At 37.9% G+C, this 19,518-nt stretch overlaps 1 protein-coding gene across 1 annotated transcript in view; it reads left to right on the forward strand.

The window, feature by feature from the left end:
* Window positions 1–19,518, forward strand: part of ANTXR2 (ANTXR cell adhesion molecule 2) — a gene marked incomplete at both ends in the record, with an annotated part of 117,664 nt that overhangs the window by 33,063 nt on the left and 65,083 nt on the right. Inside the window, one exon of the mRNA XM_080344362.1 lies at window positions 2,005–2,074. Within this exon, the coding sequence (XP_080200488.1) occupies window positions 2,005–2,074 (70 nt within the window). The remainder of the gene's footprint in view (window positions 1–2,004; window positions 2,075–19,518) is intronic.

Genomic DNA, 19,518 nt, shown 5'->3' on the forward strand with positions numbered 1-19,518 from the left:
AGACAGCTTCAAGTTCTGCAGCAGCTCTAGGTTAGGTATTAGGAGAAGGGTCCTCACTGTAAACATGTCTCAGGCCTGGAATAGGTTACTTAGAAAGCCTTTTAACAGCTTAGATGAGTGTCACTGAACAATGCCTGAAGCATGCTGCCTTTTTAAAATGACTTTTTAAAATGTTTTCCAACTCCAGTTTCTCTAGTTCCCTGGTGGTGCAGTCTTTACAGCTGTACAGTGCGTATATCTGCTTTGCCATGGTAGAAATAACTATACTGGGACAGGATGAAGCCCCCAAATATTTGCTAGCATCTAATGTGAGAACTTCCAACTAGATCTCTGGGCTGCCTTTTTTATTTTTTCCTTTTCTTTCCTTTCTTGGCTTCAGGAAAGGGTGTGCTAAAGCACACAAAGGGAGGGGAATGGCATAGTGATGTATTATATGATAATGATGTGATATATTTATTATTATATAAAACCACAATCTGTTGAATCTCCTGTATGGGGTGTCTTGCCAAAGGCCTCCTACAACCCACCCAGGTTCTTGTCTTCAGCAATGAACTGCAAATGTTTAGGAAGCAGTATAGGAAGAAAATAGGGACATTTAAAGTGATTCTTTCTTCCTCTGATATGAAAGCTGCTTCTCTACAGCTCTGTGCTGGGCTCCAAGCGTTTTTGTCTCAAAGGAAACCTCAAAGAAAACAGTGGAGCTAGGATGGACAACAAGGTAGAAAGGACTTTTGGGCAGTAGCAGGAAGAAGGAAATGGCCCCCGGAAAACAAAAATTGTCCCTTTGTCATTGCATTATCCTTTACAAAAAAATCACCGTGCTTTCAGCAGAACCCTTATCATTTGAGGGAGTAATGGATGATACTTGCATGAGAACATATTTGAAGTTAGAGTTCCCCTTATTGATACCCTGGGCTGTGCTTTGGGACCAGCCTCACAATAAAACAGTATTTTGTCAGTTCTTCTGGTTTTAAAAGATGCATTTGGCATGTTTTTCTTTTTGCATTTATAAAGAACCAATACCAAATGCTAGAAAGGAAACCTGCCAAATGTAGCTGTGGGATAGAAGAATAATCTATGAAACATACCATTAAGACAAAAACATATGGCAATGTGCTAATCCCTCTTCCCCACCTCACAACTAGCCCCAAATCTAGGCCAAGCAGTCAGTGCAGATTATAGCACATAAGAAAAGCTCATTTATGCCAACAGCTCCTCCTTCAGCTGCCCCTGAACTACTTGTATGTCTGCCTGTTCCCTAAATGCAGGACAGAGTCCTCTCCAAGTTTATCTGGCAGATCATTTATCTGCTCTCTCCCTTAAATCAGAAAATAGGGAATTCTTGCAGGAGCAGCTCCAGTACAGAAATGAACAAGCCAACCGTGGGGATGTTTGGGACAGTGGTTCTGCCCCAAAGAGCAGAACTTTTCCCAGTTTACCAAATGCATGAGGTAAAAGAGCTCCCTCCTCTCCTTTTACAAGTGCAGAAATTGAGTGCTGTGCTGGACTCTGTGTTCTACAAATAGATGCTTTGTAAGCATGAGAGATTTGCAAACAGCTAGAGAGTCAAAAGCATGAGAAACACTGTAGAAACAGACACTCCAATCACAGCTGATAAAATAGCCCTTGAATGTAATGTACATGGCTAGGCTAATTAGAAACAAACTTCAACTTCAAAATTGTTCTCATTCTTTGAGAAAAAAAGCCTTGATTCTAGGAAATTCTCAGCATGAGCTGACATGCATAAAAAGAAGCAATATAATGTGGGCTCATACTCGTGTAAAGTCAACTATGGGTTTATATGTTCAAGATATGGCCTTAAAAAAAAAAACAACAAACCACTTTTTTCCCCTAACTTGGGCCTACCTTCTTTGCAAGTTCCAGACATTGCCAAACCAGTACCCAGCAAGCTGTGATAAGGGAAGGGACTTCATAGCATGTTCATGCATCAGCTTCTCATTTAAACAGCACACTATATTAAGCTTATGTGATTTGTTTTTCCAGATGAAAAACCAAAAACGGTGGAATCTGAATTTTTGCTCTGCCCTGCACCAATCCTATACAAAAGCAGCCAGTAAGTACTTCAAAAAAAAAGTCATTTTGATAGAATTGGACTTGTTATTGCTGATGTTAATCATGAGGGGTTTTGCCTAGAGGCAGTCTTCTGCTGTTTTTATGGAGGGTGGTTTGTTGTTGCTTTTTTTCCCCATTTTTGTGTTATTTCCCTGGTGTACTTGCCAGCTTTGGAATGGGCTTTAAATAGTCATCTCTGACCAAACCAATTTGGACAGTGCCTTAAAAATGAATATTCAGCCAGTTTATTAAACACTGCAAAGGTCTGGCTTGTCATAAGTTTTATGCAGATTAGCTGTTTTAACAGGGCATAATATGCTCTCTTCTAGATAATCTTTAGGCTCATTGTTAAATAGATTACATTATCATTGACACTTACAAGCTATTATTAAAATTACATGTCAAGATGTGTACCACTGCTCAACATGTAACGATAAAACGAGGCACAAATTTAACAGCAACAGCAATCTCCTAACAGCGCTGTGGCTAAATTGCAGTTCTAGCCTTATTCTAAGTGTCACTGTCCATGGCTGCACGTGACTTCCAGCCCTTTGAGCAAATAATTCTTCCATCCTCCTCTCAAATTCAGACATGCCCTAGGCTTTTAAGATCACTTCAATTTCATTGTTCAGATTCATGAGATAGTAGCTTGAAAAGGAAATTCTAAGCTAATCAGAAGTCAGAAAACTGCATGTCAGATATCAGCCCTGTAGGAGGGAGGAGGCTTTGAGGCTATTGACTTTCTTGCTGTTTTGCAAGGAGTTCTTCTCAGGGAGTTATTTGGGATGAAGTTAATATTATTCTGGTAGGAAGCTCAGAAGTTCATTAACAGCTCTGCATTGTCATTTTGTGGTAATTCTTAGCAGTTTAAGAACTAAGCATATTACATAGATGATTTTTTTGAGTAGTTACTTTTCTGAGGAAAGCAAGAACCAAAGCTGTAAGACTGATAGCAAAACCCCAAATGCACATCTGTTTTGTCGCATTAAATGGTAACTGGGAGAAAAGTTGAAAAGCAGAAGAAAAAGCTTAAGTGATTGGAAGAGAATGGGGTTAATCACTGCAGAGGAGCTACATTGTAGCCTCTGTGCACCAGCCAAAGCTCTTCCCTGGGGAGTAAGCACTGATTTATGCCAATGCAAGAAAAATAACCATGGAGGAGAGTTACATTGGAGAGCAGAGGAAGGGGATGAGTTCTTAATTCCATTTTGTTTTCCTGATACTCAAGTTGCCTTCTACAAAGCTATGTGAAAATGTGGGATCTTGTCCTATGCGCAGCAGGAGTTTGTTACACCTATGTGCTGTTACATTAAACAGTGCAGTTGCACTGTTTTCCGTTGAGCTAGACTGAACATGGTTGTGTGCCAGTTGTACAACAAAACAGCTGTAACAAACTGCTGTCTTAGCTAAAATAAATCAGCACCACATATAGCTGTAAGAGAACTAATTTTATCATCAGGAATATGTACATCAATCAGGTTAAGAACTCCTCCTCTCCCTGCCAAGTATTTAAATGAACTTACCTTGCAATAGAAAAACCACCACAACAGATTGGGCCCACAATATTAAGCACCTCAAAACCTGAAGCTGTAAATGCTTTTCCACATACCTTTAGTTCGAGAGTATGTAAACAGCCTATTCTGCCAAATGATCATAAAATGCATAGAATATTTATTTATGTAAAGCACAGTGGAAGTTATTTAAACATACTGCATTTTTTCTCTTTCTGTAAAGGGCTTGTTTGGCCTGAGAAACATCGTTGAAATAGAAAAAAACTCACCATATTGTAATTGCAGTGTGGATCAAGCACCTAATTACAGCACATTTCTTACCAGCAGTGTTTGTAAGAATGTACAAACACTACACATGAAATTGTACTGCTCCACAGAAAAACAAACCAAAACAAAACATTTTGCAAAAGTTAGTATGTAAAACTTACTTCCATAACCTGATATTGAAGTACTCGCAGCTTTGGCCCAGAGATAAACAGTTGGCTGTGCAGAAGACTGACAGCTATGAAAGATATGTACACACTTGAACTCTTGACTTTCCATTGGCACAGCTCAGGCTATTGCTGGATAGCTCCCAGTAATTCCTCTAGTGGAGCTAATATTAGTCACTAATGCAGCAACAACCCGTCTGCTCTTTTTCTAGTGCTCTTTTTAGTGGAATTAAGAGCAACACAAGCAACATTAGCTTTGTGACTTTTAAGCCTGCAACTTTGTTTCTGGGTAAACAGTAAAGTCCCATGTAACTGGTTTCATTATAGTTTTATAATTTGAGACACTCCTTGTAGACTGATGAATTTGCACTTTTCACATGCAGAACAATAGAAACCCACGTGGAGTAAGTAAGACGCCAAAGTACCCAAGATCTTTGGTTGGTAAACCCTTGGTCTCCTGGGCTTAGGCCATTGTGTATTTATAATTTCTTTCCAGCTGCTGACTGCATTTAGTTAGGAGCCTCCAAAATGCCAGCTGTAGATTTAGCCAACCAAACATTCTTTATCAAAGCCTGCTTTTTCATAGTACCTTGTAGCAGATGGATGTGGTGGTATCCTTAGGTTATGGGACAACATGACTGTGTGGCCTGTGCCACTTAAAATACCTTCTTGTCAAGCCACTTCCAAGGTGCAAAATTAAATAGTCTTCTTACAAAACTAGCTCATTTTAAAAGACCCTTGATTAGCTAACAAATGAGAACTACTTGGGATTTTTGTATGAGCAAGCTATGCATTATAAAAAAAATGTTTGAAAGTATGAAAATAATCCAGAAAACATCAAGTACATTCTGCAGGATGGTGAGGAGACAAACCCAAGAAAGTTGAATTGCTTTGCTTCATGTACTTTGAGAGATCATTTATATACTGTGAGGACAAGTGTAGTATTACAACTAAACTGAGTTACTAAAAAGGACTCAGGTCCTACTGCATTGACCATTTAAAAGCCATATGCCTTTAGGGTCTCGGAGTATATTGAGAAAATTGGCTCTCTTTTTTAGCTCAGGCTTGAATTTGCTCTCCTGCCACAGCACAATGGAATCAAACTGAATCGTATTGCTTTGACCACTCCATTACTTTAGCTGTTTCTGTAATAATTATACTTTGGAAAGAAAATAGAGCCTTTGTCTATTTGGAAGACCAGTATAAGAAAAAAAGGTATATTTTTATAAGTCTGCCCTCTTGCTCTACCTTTGCTTTTCTTCATTTTGTTCCAAGTTCTTTGAGTACATGTTCTGAAAATGCATCTGTAGACTTGACTTCACAAACAGATGGCTTCTGTTCCTCTAAGCCAATGGTAAAATCCCCTCAGTCTATCCTAAGGCACAATATAGACATTTCTCTTATATCCTGAACATTTACAAATTCTTTTATTTGATGAGTGGATGACAATAATGCAAGTTTAACCTAGCACAACAGTATAATATTTTACTGAAATATTTGTAGTAAATATTTACCTGTCTACTACTTAGATACCTCAATTTGTTGTTTAAACTGTAGTTTCTCTTTGAAGTACTTCAGGAGGAGATTTTGGATTTGCTGGTACCTACTGAAAAAAATCCAATTTGATCTTGTGCATATACTTATCTAAAAAAATAAAGAAAGGTTTGGTCTAGGCTAGCAGTAAATTCTTCAAAATGAACCAAGAAGCTGAGAAATTATCATTGTTCTTAAAATAGTTCAGAAAACTACAGAGGTTGTTTTTTTTTAAATGCAGCTGCAGTTTTGCTCATCAGCTTCTATGTTTATGCATCCTGCTCTTGAATTTACACCGTGTTTGCTCTAAGATTAGCTTATAAACTGAAGTGAGCATTTTACCTCTCAGTCCAATAAGAATAGTAAGTGTATTTTGACTTGAAACACAACAACCTGAACCCATATACAAAAAGTTGGTTGTGTTTCAAAACACCAACAAAAGGCTAAACATCAGGTTAAATGGGATCATTGCTTTCATTTGAGTATCACATGGTTTCTACCACTCAGTTGAGTGACAATTTGACACCTTTGTGGTGAATGGCACTTGAATTTACCTGTCTGAAGGGTGCCTTAGGATAGAAGTGGGCAATATCTTTCTCCTTGGGCTTGTAGGCTTAAGGAATAATAAAGCCAAAAAGGACAAATCCAAACATAAACCTGAGTGCAAGTGAAACTTCAAGTGAAGCTTCACTTGAGCTTATGATCATATTGCATACAGAGGTGGTACAGTCTGCATTACTGTTTTTTAATGACCTTCTATTCAAATCATGTTGACTTCAGCTTGCATATATCTCTTCCTACATCCTGTCCAACATGAACAGCTGGTGGCACTTAAAAAGCAAAGATTAAATAGGATTTATTTTTGTGTGGTAGGAAGGAAAATTACACTTCTATTCCCAAATTCTTCATTGCCTCCAGTTTCAAAGTATTCAACTTAAGTTTAGTCCCCAGCATGCAGTTCACTTGAAACAAAGTGCACAACAATGCAGGACAATCTCTGGTCATCAGATTTTTTTTTATGTATTGCTTGTAGTAAGAGCTCTTGTCAAAAGAACAAGTTCAGTAGTTTACTAGTAACTTTAAATGTACTTCCTATCCTGACTGTCCAATACAGAGTTACTGAGAAAAAATTAATCTTATTGACCAAATTGTATGAGAATCTGAATATAATTGGAGAATTTATAGCACAAACTCATACAACTATAAGATAGTAAGAACTTTTGTCCTAGGAAGAAAATGTAATGAGAAATGATCTCTAGGACTAAGGACATTGCTTTATGTTTCTGAGCTGCAAATACTACCTTGAAATGTGCTTTTATTTGGCTGTTAACCAGACTTCTGACAGCAGAAGCCTGTGTCATTCAAGTCTTTGTTCTTCCTGTTGATAACAGCTGCTTTGCTTGTTTTCAACTTGTGCATGGGATGGAAGCACAGAGGGGATTCAACAGCATTGTGTGGTTTCTGCACTGTCACTTTTCAAGTCTTTACATTTTAATATTTTGTTTTGGTTTATCATTGATTTCCTTTTGATCCTGTCTTTACAATTCAGGTATTGTCCCTTAGGCCTTTGGAATGAAAAGATAAAGAAAGGAAAAAAGTAACTATCTCTTTATATAGCACCTTTAAGTAGCTGATTTCAGAAACTAGCTTAACCACCTATTGCATCCCTGTGTCTTCCTCTTAAGAAGTTTCTCAACTTCCCTACATGTGAAAACATAACTTTTTTTTTCCTGTTTAATTTTTAGATTTTTATTTCCCCACAGTAGGAAGCCAGCCCTGTAATGTTTAGTAATGCTATTTGGGTATTTTTGTTTGGCAGTCCACATTACCTGACCTCAGTCTATTTTTGTTTGAGCTAGTGCTAAAACAAGCTTCACGGCTTGTCTTTTTTATACCTTTTTTTTTTTTTTTTGATAGCCTATGATCACCTAAATGCTGGCAAAAGATTTTTCTCTCTGGTCAAAGTTTGGGTAGTATGATGTGAAGTACAGGTTGAAGGCAGAATTAGTTGCCCTGCTTTTTGCTGTGGATCACATAGAGGGCTGGAGACAATGGGAAATAACCACAAGCTTCAAATTAAACACTGCTTTGGGTGCATTTTTCAATATGTGCTTCAGGGAAGTCAAGGTTCTGTCTTCTGGAAGAGCTTGTAGCTCTGTGCAATTGGGCAAGTCAACTTGTGTATCCAGTGCATTTCTTCCTATGGGTTTCTGACAAATTCATGTAAAAAGCATAAAAGAGTACTGCAGGAGTCTCTTTAAAGCATATTCATTGCAGTTTGCAGGATGCACCAAGAAGCTCCTGCTCACTGCTTTAGAGGTCTTGAACATTATTTACAGCAGCTATGCAGGAGAAAACTAAAACCAGCTGAAAACCCAAGAATTCATGCCCAAGTTGTGACTGGCACTCTTACCCTCAGTTTCTGCCTCCCTGGGCAACAATCTTGCAATACAAAGCAGAATCACATGCTTCATATTTAATTATAGGTGTTTTTTGATTCAAAAATGTTTCCATGAATGCAGAACAGTGGTATATTGAGTCTCACCTTCCAGTTTCAAAGTGTCATTTTTATTAATACCAGCACAAGATTTAAGAGGAAGAATACAGAAACATGAAAGCAAACAGACACAGCGAAGATGAATGGATTGTAGGCTCCGTCCTGCAAATTACCTCATTTGGTTTCTAGACAGCTGCTCTTTTTCAATAGCAGCTGAAAGGTGTTCTACAAAATGGTTGTCATGGCAGGCTTCTAACAAAGGATCCTAATTATTACCCCCCTTCCCTGACTAGCCCAAAGACAGAGCATATTATGTCTTTACTCCATCCACTGCTTCTTGTGACACGAACCTGGGAGTCAGAAACTTAAAAATTACTTCTGAATTTCATCTCTTGGGGAACAAGAACATGTTACATTGGCCAGAAATGTTTCCAAGTTCATTATGCAGGCACAATGCCATGCAAGTGCTTGCATCTTCAGGGATATGTATAATACATGCGGAAGCAGTGAAGCCATCATTTTCAAGTTTGTTTTGACTATACTAAGGAAAGCCTTTTTCTACTGTTAATTCCCTTTTCTTCTCCAATACCTGTAGGAGCTTAAACAACTCTTCTGGCTTCCTCCCATGTGCTAGTACACGTGCAGTATTAAGAGACATATAGTTAAGGCATTTACCTAGGGCATTTCGGTTTTCATTAATACACAATGATCAGATTTCATAAATCTATTTTCTACTGCAGGTCTTTTATGGAATCTTTATTTTTGCCCTTCTTTTTCCTGTGGTTGACAATGGCAAAGAAGTGATCCTTTGTAAGGTGACTGACGTTTAATACATTTGCCTAATTAACTTCTGACTAATAATTCTAACCCATTAAGTAGCTAGTTAGTATATGTTTTGAATAAACACATCTGGTCGTGCAATGAGTGAAGATTTTGTCTACGTGTGGGTGACAGATGTGATAGTAGTTTCCCCAGTGCTCTCTTTTAAATAATTAACAGCACACTGGTGAAGTAGCCTTAGACAGACAGCCACAAAACCAGCTGTGTAATTTCAGAGCTGTGTCTGTGGACATGTGCCTCATCTTGTTGGTCTGCTTCATCTATTACATTCCCGTTTCTTCGGTATTTCAAAAGCTATGTGTAGCTCTAAGAAACATCTTTTTAAGTAACTTTGGACTCTTGGCTTCTGGTCTGAAATGCAGCAGAAGGAATAATGTGTCAGGCCACCCAAGGGGCAAATAGTTTTGAATTCACAAGCCTTGCAGATTGATCTCACTTACCAAACAAAGGGCATTTGAAACAGTCCCGCCCTACTGCTTCATTACTGGGAGTTGCTAAGCTAGGTTTGGAAACAACCTTCTTTTGAAAGAAATGTCATCTCATGGTACCCTACTTCTTTATGTAGTCAATAGCTTCTTAGGCTGCAACAGCTGGTAACTCATATCGATCTCAAAAGTGAGAAAAGCTAAGATTAGTTACATGCAGAAGAGATCATTCCTTCTAACTCAGCTGTCATTTTGTTTTTCAAAGTTTGCTTTTTGTGATGGGGCTGTTTAAAGTTCTGTTTTTTTCAGGCAGAGGGAGGAGGAATTATGCCAATAAATTAAATAAACAACAGGATATTTTGCAAGAGACTAATTTGCACAAATTTTACTCCTTAAAAATGTAACCTGAGTTCTTGCTTACCAAAGGGCAAGGTAAGATTTGTTCCTGCCTCCAAGGGTCTGTGAACCCTGATCATTCTGTGGCTGTACCATAATGGTTAACATGCAACTGTCATTAGTTCTAGTGATACAGGCTCACAGTCTGTGACCTTTGTTTTGTAAGGCATCAACAATAGCACAGCTGCCCCTGCATAGTTGAGATCTCAAACCTGCAATTTGGCAAGAGTAACAGAACAAATTGGATAAATATACATAAACACATTGTGAAGAAAGGGAAAACAGAACAGAATGAACCAGAGCATCATCCTAGAACTTGTTTGATAGGGATGATTTGAGTAGGCATATGGTATAATTAAATGTGCTTTCAAAAACATTGGCCCGATTCTTCAAGCAAATATTAAATATATATCTAAATAGAAAGAGAGCTGACATAGTATCATTATTTGTCTCAAAGGAGGCATATGAATGCCTTTGGAAATGTGTGCAAGTGGGGGCTGGGCGTGAATGATAAGCAGATTTACATTCCCACACAAAAATTGTCATTAGCTTATTGTTAAGATTACACAGTTGTACTTTCTTCTAACACTGCAAGCATTAAGAAACCAGGCAGGCAATGAGGTAATATTTTGACCTAACTCAGCATCAATTTTCACGTCTTATTAATTCAATGTTGGCATAACAGACCATGACAGCCACTGTAATACCTCTCATACACAGTTTCCATTCAGCCATACTACCTACAATGCACATATTCAAGAACTGAAAATCATTGCTCTGCTCATCTACACTATGACCTTTCAATGCTCTGTTATTTAGGAACTCAATAACAACTGTAAGTTAAAATTAGCCTTTGTCTTTCCACATGCCTTTTACAAGAAGAAAATATAATAAGCCAAGAAATTCTAAATGTGTTATTATAAAATAAGTCTAAGCATGTATTTAGATTATGCTCTTCACAAGTCAGACCAGGTATATTTCCCATATAAGCTGCATGCAAGTACCCAAAACCATGTGATTTCCAGAGTGTGTAGATAAACTTACGAGATGATCTACATATTCAGACAAGCCCCCAAAACTTCATCAAGTTTGTTAATGTGAAAAAAAAAACATTGATTTTTCTGCCTTAAGGAGTATTGAGAAGAGTTGTGTGCAACTTAAGTGAGTTGTATTGTGATGTGGAATTAACTGAAAACCAGGTGAACATGATTACTGTCCTCTTCTATGGCTATGACTGGAATTGCTGTTATTTTGTCTGTTTTTCTTCCTTGGCTGAGAAAGGTAAAATTGTGGGAAACCTGTTGCAATCAGAGAAGAAGGACCAAAGAAGGGAAGCTCTGTCCAAGCTGCAGATTTGACTTGTGTACTTTTCAGGAATCATTTAAGAAAGAATGACTATTTCATGGGGAGTGTTGAGCATTTTTATTCTCTTTCCTACTAACAAAATACCTACACCTTCTTTTTGTGGCATTGTCAAATGCTTTACTTGTCAAGTAAAGCAAGAGATTAATTTGGCCACAGAACTTAATTACTCATTAATGTAATGAGGGGGTGTGTGCACATGATGAGTACTTAGCCACTTGAAATTTAGGCAAGTTGTTTAAATACTCAAACGTGAGTTTAAGGACCCATTTCCAAAGTCTCATCCTCAGTCTGTAAACTATATTGTGGCTGTAAATTGCTTGAACAACAAACACCTTGTCCAAAGAAAAGGGGAACACTTAAAATCAGGATTAAATAGAGTTTCTCAGTTAAGAGGTATCTTATTGACCAAGATACTTCACATTCCAGGTAATACCAGTAATTGCTATTAAAAAAAACCCAAAAGCACAATAAATCCCCGTGACAAGTTACCTCTCAGGAACCTGTTGTGTAGCTGTACCTTAGGAAGTATGTGGTGGAGAACAGGCAGTCTGCTGTTACAGAAAGAAGCACCAGCCATCAGAACAAATAGGGGACTTCATTTGACTTGCCAGCTTTCCTACATCCAGTTGCTCTTCCCTATGCTCAGTAGCTGAGTGGTTCTTAAATGTTGAAGATGTAGTAGTAGCCAACACCAAGGAAAAAAGAAAGGAAGTGAACTCTGTTTGCTTCCTTTTAACTTTCTGCTGCCCTCGTTAACCATGTGACTTAATTGTGCTCACAAATTGGTAGGCTGGATGTTTGAATTAGGTTGTTTTTACCTGTTTTCATTCCAGGACCTCTGTGCTCAGGCGACTGGAATACTTCTCCATCATAAATGTACTCATAGCTCATTAGGCCCACTGATTCAATATTAACATTATGTTTCAACAGAAACAGCTATTCTTCCCCAGAAGCACTGGGTAAAGAGGGCTGACATGAATCAAATACTCTCCTACCTGAACTCATACCTTTCTTTGCAAAATAACTAAGAGCACTTATTTTCAGCATCAGTGCTTTAGCTTTTTTTTTTTTTCTTTCCTGTGCAAACATTTTGTTCCAATAAAAATGAAAAAGCATATGGCTACTAATCATTGGTTGCTCACATGGTACCATCTCTTCCCACCCCTCTTTTCCCATCTCTCCTCCCCCCCAAAAAAGAAAAAAAAAGCTAGCAAAATGAATTCGGGTAGAGGGCAAAAACAGAAATATAGCTGAATTAGTCTTAGTATATGTTATAAATATTAACTTCTGAAAATATTTTAGAAATACATTTAGTTTGACACAATTAGAGTATAATGGGAACTATTCACAGATGGGAACATACTCAATGAATTGTATAGGCTGACTGGCTCCTAAGACATATGGATCTGATGTTAAGATCAGTAGTAATTTCTAATGCAGTCCTTCACGTTCCTCTATGGGGCACACAGTGTTCCCAGAGCACTGAGAAGGAGTGCGTGAGCAGAACTAAGTGCTTAATATTATGCAGTGGACATAGTATCCTGAGCTGAATTAATAGACTAATTTAACATAATAATGACATTTCATACCCTGTTACTGCAGGTTCCCATGATTCCATGAGATCAGATCTAATTCATTGCCGGCTTACAGTTCTTTCAAACTCAAAAGCACTTTCCAGCAGTGAAATGCTTCTGTCCATTTCCCATGGAAAGCCAAAACCCAATAGACAGTATATTGAATATGCTGCTGAGAAAGCTAGATAGTTCTGGGGTAACAAGAGTGGATCCTAGGGGAACTGTAATTCGAATTTATGTCAGTGCTAAGCTACACCAAGAAAGGAGAGAGAGAGAGGAAAAAGTATTAGAAAATAATTTGTACTAATTCTTACCCAAACCCCAAAACACCATAATGATTTGCATAAAGTGCAGATCTTGCTATCCTCAGGAAAATAATTAGGTATTCCATTTTATGCCTGTGTGGTTGGTGGGAGGAAAACAACTCTGACCATTTATCGTAATTGCGGATTATTAACTGTCTCCAGTAAAATTCCCATTGACTAGAGCAAACTGTTTCCTGTGCTTCCCAGTTAGAGCTGACCCTTGGCAGAGTGGAACTGCACTGAACATCTGGCAGGCAAGGATTGTAATCCTGCTCCAAGGGAACTTGCTGGGTCCTTACGCAGCTGGGGCTTTTGATCTAGGAAAAGCAACTAAACCAGAAGTATGGACATGAAATGCCTTCCTCTGTGGCTCTGTGTTGCCTCCTCCTGTTGCAAGGATGTGTCCCTAGGCTTATATTTGTAGTCCTGGAGTGCTTGTTAACCGGGGCCAGGGGAAAGGATATTCTGTGCTTTGGTTGGGTAGAATGTGTGGGTAAATATTAGTTGTTTTCCCAGCAAATAATGGCAGGTGATTTCAAACAAGCTGGTGAAATGAAACCCCTGTGTCCATACACTGAGGTTGGAGCTTTGGCATAATTAATGGTCCACAGGCAGATCCATCAGAGACACCATCACCTACCACTCAGAGTCCTATGGCTGTCTCCCTAACAGTATAGCTGAGCATTAATTGTCTCCTTCTGTATGCCAGTACATCTGCTTTTCAATCCTCAGGCAGAAAAGGAGGGATGGCATGACAGAGGCTACCTCACTTGGCACTAAAAATTTCAGTCCATCTCCTGAGGGGAGGTCAGTATTTTTTGGCAATGGAGCTTATCCTTCGAACGGTAAACCATGGAATACTTGCACTGAGTGAGACCTTGTATTTGTTCCAGCTATGAACAGTGGTGAACATTTCAGGTTAAAAACCTGAACATGCTCTTGTCAGTCATAGTGTGTTCCAGTTTCCCCATCTCTCAGGTGACCATCAAAATAATGTATGGTCACATTGGTACCCCTTTGTGCAGCCAGACTATTGTGTAGGGGATGGTAAGTTACATGGGGTAAAGTGATGGGAATACATAAAAATGATACTTAAATTGATAGTTCTACTGAAGCCTTCTCCCACCACTGTTACTGATTTTCCAGTGTATGATTTCAGTATAAAGAGCTATATGTATGCAAAATATGTATAGATATATTTAGAACACATAAACACACACACTATTGGCTTACAAATATTAACTGTGTAATAAAGCTATATATTAATTCATAGGAGTATTTTTTTAGGGGAAAGCACCCTTTTAAGTACATAGATCAAATTTTTTCCTTCCTACTATGTACAGCATTTTAGCTATTTTAGTGCTGGCACTTGATTCTAAAATACCTTTAGTCACCATAATTTTAATAACTTTTTGAGCAGTTGCCAGTTTAATTTTCAGTGTGTGAAAATTGGAGGTAAATTATTTATTACTTCCAGCAAATGTCTTTCACAATTTTATTTAATTTTTTTCATGTTTTTTAATGGGTCATAAAATGGCACTCTTTTATTGGATACTCATAAAGTAAGGTGCAAATGAATACTTTGCAAGTAGGTTACTGTGGATTGAAATGTCAGCTGTATTTCACAGGATATGAAATTCTTTAGACCAGAGCTATGGCAACATATGGCAGTGGGCCACATTCCTCTTCTGTAATAGCGGTGGACATAAAGGAAAGAAAGAATTGCGATTGCTGGGTCTTCTCAAGTTACATTTTTTGGTAAATTATTTGTTGGATTGGCTAGTGGGCCAAGACTGATGCAATTTTGAATTGCAAGTCTTGTGGGTAACTTTGGTCATAAATAAGAGCATTTTTTAAAAGCTCTTTTCAGACTTAAGTTTTCCAGGATTGATTCCCATCCAGAAAGTGACACTTCACAGATAAAATATAGGACAATCCTTTCCACATTAAGCAAGGACTGTGAACTGTAAAAAACGCCACAGTTTTTCCTCTTACAAGGAAATAGCTTAAAAGGTATGGACCACTGGAAAATGGCACATTAGACCTATGGTACCTAAGAAGCAATTGAGTTTGTGACTATCTGGACAGCATGTTAATTACACATGCTTATTAGCTCAAGTTTGCAATCTTTTTGATTTCACTTTACTCAAGTTCCATGTCAGAAGTGATCAAAAGATACAAATGAGTGTCCTGGATAAAAGCCTTAAATGGACACTGGATTTGGGCACTGCTGTGGTTTTGAGGAACAGTGTGAAGGGCTGCACTTGTTTTTCTCTGGAGGCTCGTTTCTGCAGCCATGTTTTTTTTCCAGCTAGACAGAGAAGCTGGCCAACTCCTTGTGTTCTTGGGTATAACTGCTAGAAGGCCTGGGTATTTGTGCATAGAGTGAGTGGGCCTTGATGACCAGAACCTCTGATTATTATCTTTGGGTTCTGCTTCCCCATCCCCAGTGCACAGATGTAAAGTCCACACTGTAAACCACACAGACTGTGTCACACAGCAGAGAAGAGGCTTTAGCTGGGCATTGGAGGACAGCTTCTTGGGTTGCTACAGCAACATCAACATTTACACTTCCTGATTCTTTGTGGGTTTTATTCAGGGTTGACCTGAAAAGATTTGCAGCAACTTTCAAGAGTTCAATGCTTGGTTTTTTTTTTTCTGTGTGGGTATAAAACTAGTGTTGATCCAACCTTTGCTTGCAAAAATACAGTTATGTCAAAAGGTCTGGTTTACTTCAGGGATAGTCTGCCCTTGCATGCATAGCTGTGTTGTTTGGGTGTGATCAGATCACAGTCAATCAAGCACAGTAAGGATTCAAATATGGGCCTAATACATGCCAGAAGAGTCTTTCTTTGGATGAGTAGGGCATTGGTGCTTCTTCTCTTGTCTCACTCTCTGTACACACCTCAGCAGAAGGAGAGACAATTTTCCTTGAGTGTTTGGAAAGCAACTGAGATATTATGGATGTAGTCATGTGAATCACATAAATAAATGGTGGGAGATCTGACCATACGGACTTCTAAAACCAGGTATTTAGTGTCTGTGGAGGTATTTTTGAAACATTTCTGATCACCGCCACTACAGAAACTGAAGTACAGTCTTATGACCAGCTGACCAAAATCTGTGCTGCCCCTTCCTTTGTGATCTAAGGCTGTTATAAAAATTTTTATAAAAAATTTATTTATAAAAAATTTCTTCATTCTCATAACCCTTTAAATGGTATTCCTTCAGTCTGCAGAAAGAAAATATCAGCAGAGGCCCAAAGATTTAGAAATGTTATCTGGTGACATAGGCGGGTTGAGCTCTCAGCTGATTTGAGCTTTACTGAAGGAACATGATAACAACATACTGACAATCACCTGTGGGAAATGAAGGTACTCTCAAAATATAATCAATTCAGAATGCCATTTTATTTTCTAAATATTTGCAGTTTATGCAGAGTACTGAGCTAAAACCCTCATACATGTGGACAGTTATTAGCAAGCACAGGATGTATTTATCTATAAGTCTTTCTCTTGGATGTTTGTGAATGAGTAGAATAAATAGCGTGCCTGGTTTTTGGAACTCCAAATTTGAAGAGGCAGTGTTTATATGAATCAGAAGTATGTATAGCCCAACAAACAGGTGTATGCTAAAGAAATGAAAAAAATGCATTTCTTATACTCTACAGACATGACAATTTCAGGAAAGAAGTGATTTTGTATGTTGACAGGTTCATCCTTTTGAAGATGAGGTAATTATCTGTATGAGTTCACTTTGTGGTTTCTAGAACTGTACAAGTATGATCAACTCCTATGAAAAGCTCAAATGGCTCATCCCTGCAGCTGTGTATCAAAATGGAATTTAATACAGAAACTGGTTGTTCTTACTGCATTGTATCTGTGTTGATAGCTGATGTGTTCAGTGAGCCCATTGCTTGAGATATTTGTCAGCCCATCTGACAGCTAAAGGTTAGAGGAATGCAAAGCTTGACAGTAGCGACGTGGCACATGGCACCAGAGACCTGAAAGCAGCTCTTACTGCAGTCAGTGGGAGTTGCAGCTGTGGGCCCAGTTCTCATTTAGACACATGCTTTATCGATGCCCTTTTCTGGGGCTGGAATGGTGTACAGAGGCGGTACTATGAATGAGGATTTCACTGGCAACAGAGATTGGTCCCAGAGAGGGCAATAAGAGCTTGCTCAGTGGTACCTCCTAAAAACAGGGGTAAACTCACCCTTGTAAGAACTGTCTGTAACAACTGGTCTTTAGTAACTGGCTTAAGTAGACTTTGCTGTTCAGTTAATGGCAAGTCTCTTCCTGGGCCATGTTGCTCGACTGAGAATTTTTTGCCACTTTTGAAGATCTATTTCCACTAACTCACACACTGTAATCGGAATTGTTTACTTGTCATTTACCTGGTGTGGCTGTGTTCTGAAGCTAAGAGTCAGGAGGAAGGATGATATTGCCAGGCAGGAGAGGGAATTGGTTGCATAGCAGAAAAAAAAAACCCAAAACCAAAACCCCCAAAAATAGGAAATTGAGGATTCACATTCACTTTCTTAAAAAAAAAAAAAAAAAAGAAATAGGAAAAAGTGAGCATCTGAAAGCACTTTGGAAATTTGACCCCAGGAGCTGGCAACAACTGTAGTCAGATGTTACTGGCCAAATCTAGCAGTTCTTCACTGGTGCATAGGCAGAGCTATTTCTGATCTCAGTGGGAGTTTTGCCCAACAAGAGACTACAGAAATGGTTCCAAACAAAGATAAAAGAGCTGAGAAAAATCTAAAATGTATTTAGATACAGTTAAAATATGATCAGAAATAAAGTCAATACAGGAAGTATATAAGGACTTGGATTCTTAAAGAACATGATATGTTGATTAAAAAATCAAAATTACTTGGTGTACTATATTTGAATTTAGTGCAGTTGGAAGGATTCTTACTGTGCTACTAGGCTTCAAACCAAGCAATGTAATCCCAATTATGGCATCAGTCACTGGGAAGGCACCCATCATTACTTAAGAAAGTTCAGGAAAAGTAGAAAGGCTGAATAGCTTTTATGTTCAGGAAACAATCACAATGAATGCTCTTTCTTGGGTAACCATGTTCAAACTTGGTGTGGAGCCTGTGGCATGTTTCTCTAAGTCATATGTTTAAAAGGCAAGGCTAATGGGGAATAAATGAAACATTTGAGAGCTTAATCTTTCCTCTTTGAAATTGTGCTTACCTGAAAAGTTGCCATCCAAAAATATAATACTTCTGTGTGCTGTGAATTCTTTGCTACTTATGGGCTGAATTCAGTTTTCAGTTACACCTGTGCAGTCATAGTTAATGCAGTAGTATGACCAGGGTGCAAAAGGATGTGACCCCAGGAGACCAGAAAGGGTCATGTTAACTTACTGGGCTGTAGGTTTGTGACTTGGAGAGAAAAATGTGTAACGTGATGTGTTTATGATACGCAAATCTCAAAAAGATTTGAGAGCTTGAACATATAAATTTCTTCAGGGACACCTGTCGGGATTTGGGTTGTGTTTCAACAGCATAGTATGTACCTAAGTCCTTCTCTGATCAAGAAATGGCACAGAATGAAACCCTCTCCCATTGAAGTCAATGGCATTGTCTTGCCAGTCAAACTCCAGCAGAATTGTCATGCTGAAATTTCTTACAGCATTTCTCATAAAGTGGCAAAGCTAAACACTGAAAATTAAAATAAATTAAAAAATTAAAAATTCACATTTTGAAAATTCATCACTAACAAAAATTTTGGTATAGTTTACTTTATTTAGTGACTTGGGAGAAAATTGAATTAATTTTTTATTTTTATCTGTTCTGATTCACTTATTCCAGTAATAATTAGAAGTTATTCTTTCAGTTAGATCAATTATTGATAATACAGACCATTTAATAATGAGTTTAGCAGAAGCAACGTACATAATTTTTACTAAAACTGAAAAAGAAATTAGCCAAATTAGTTAAAATAGCTTTGAACTCCATATTGACTAAAGCATTTGTGCCAGAATAAAAATACATGACATAGAAGAACGGTATAAATGATTAATCATTTTAGTTCACGGATATCTATATTTTTATTTAATTACATCTATGGAAAATATAAACTGTCTGAATCTTGGGAATCCAAGCCAGAGAAGCTGAAGAGTCTTCTTATGTTTAACATTCACCATGTGTTGTTTTCTACTAAGGTTAATTTGTAAAATGTAAACCACATACTATTTGTATGCAGTGTTTGTGTTCTATTTATAGAAAGTCTTGACCATTTATAATTATCCGACATTTTTATCCATAATGTCTGCATATAACTAAAGAGATGTTTATGGAACAGACAAAACAATGTTATTTTTATAGTTGAACTTCAATTTATTTTATGTAAAACTTTTTACAGTATTTTATGCTACGTGAAATAGAGAAGAGAGATTCTCTATTCAGATAGCTCTCTATCTAGAAGACTAAAATTATTTCTAAATAGTGATCAATAGTACCACAGGAGACTGCATATATTTAGTATCATTCATTTTAAGCAGCATAAAAATAAGCTTGGTCTGAAATAACCAAAAATTGGTTCCTGGAAGC

The sequence above is a fragment of the Nesoenas mayeri genome, assembly GCF_963082525.1.
Source record: "Nesoenas mayeri genome assembly, chromosome: 4".
In the NCBI taxonomy this organism is placed as follows: Eukaryota; Metazoa; Chordata; class Aves; order Columbiformes; family Columbidae; genus Nesoenas; species Nesoenas mayeri.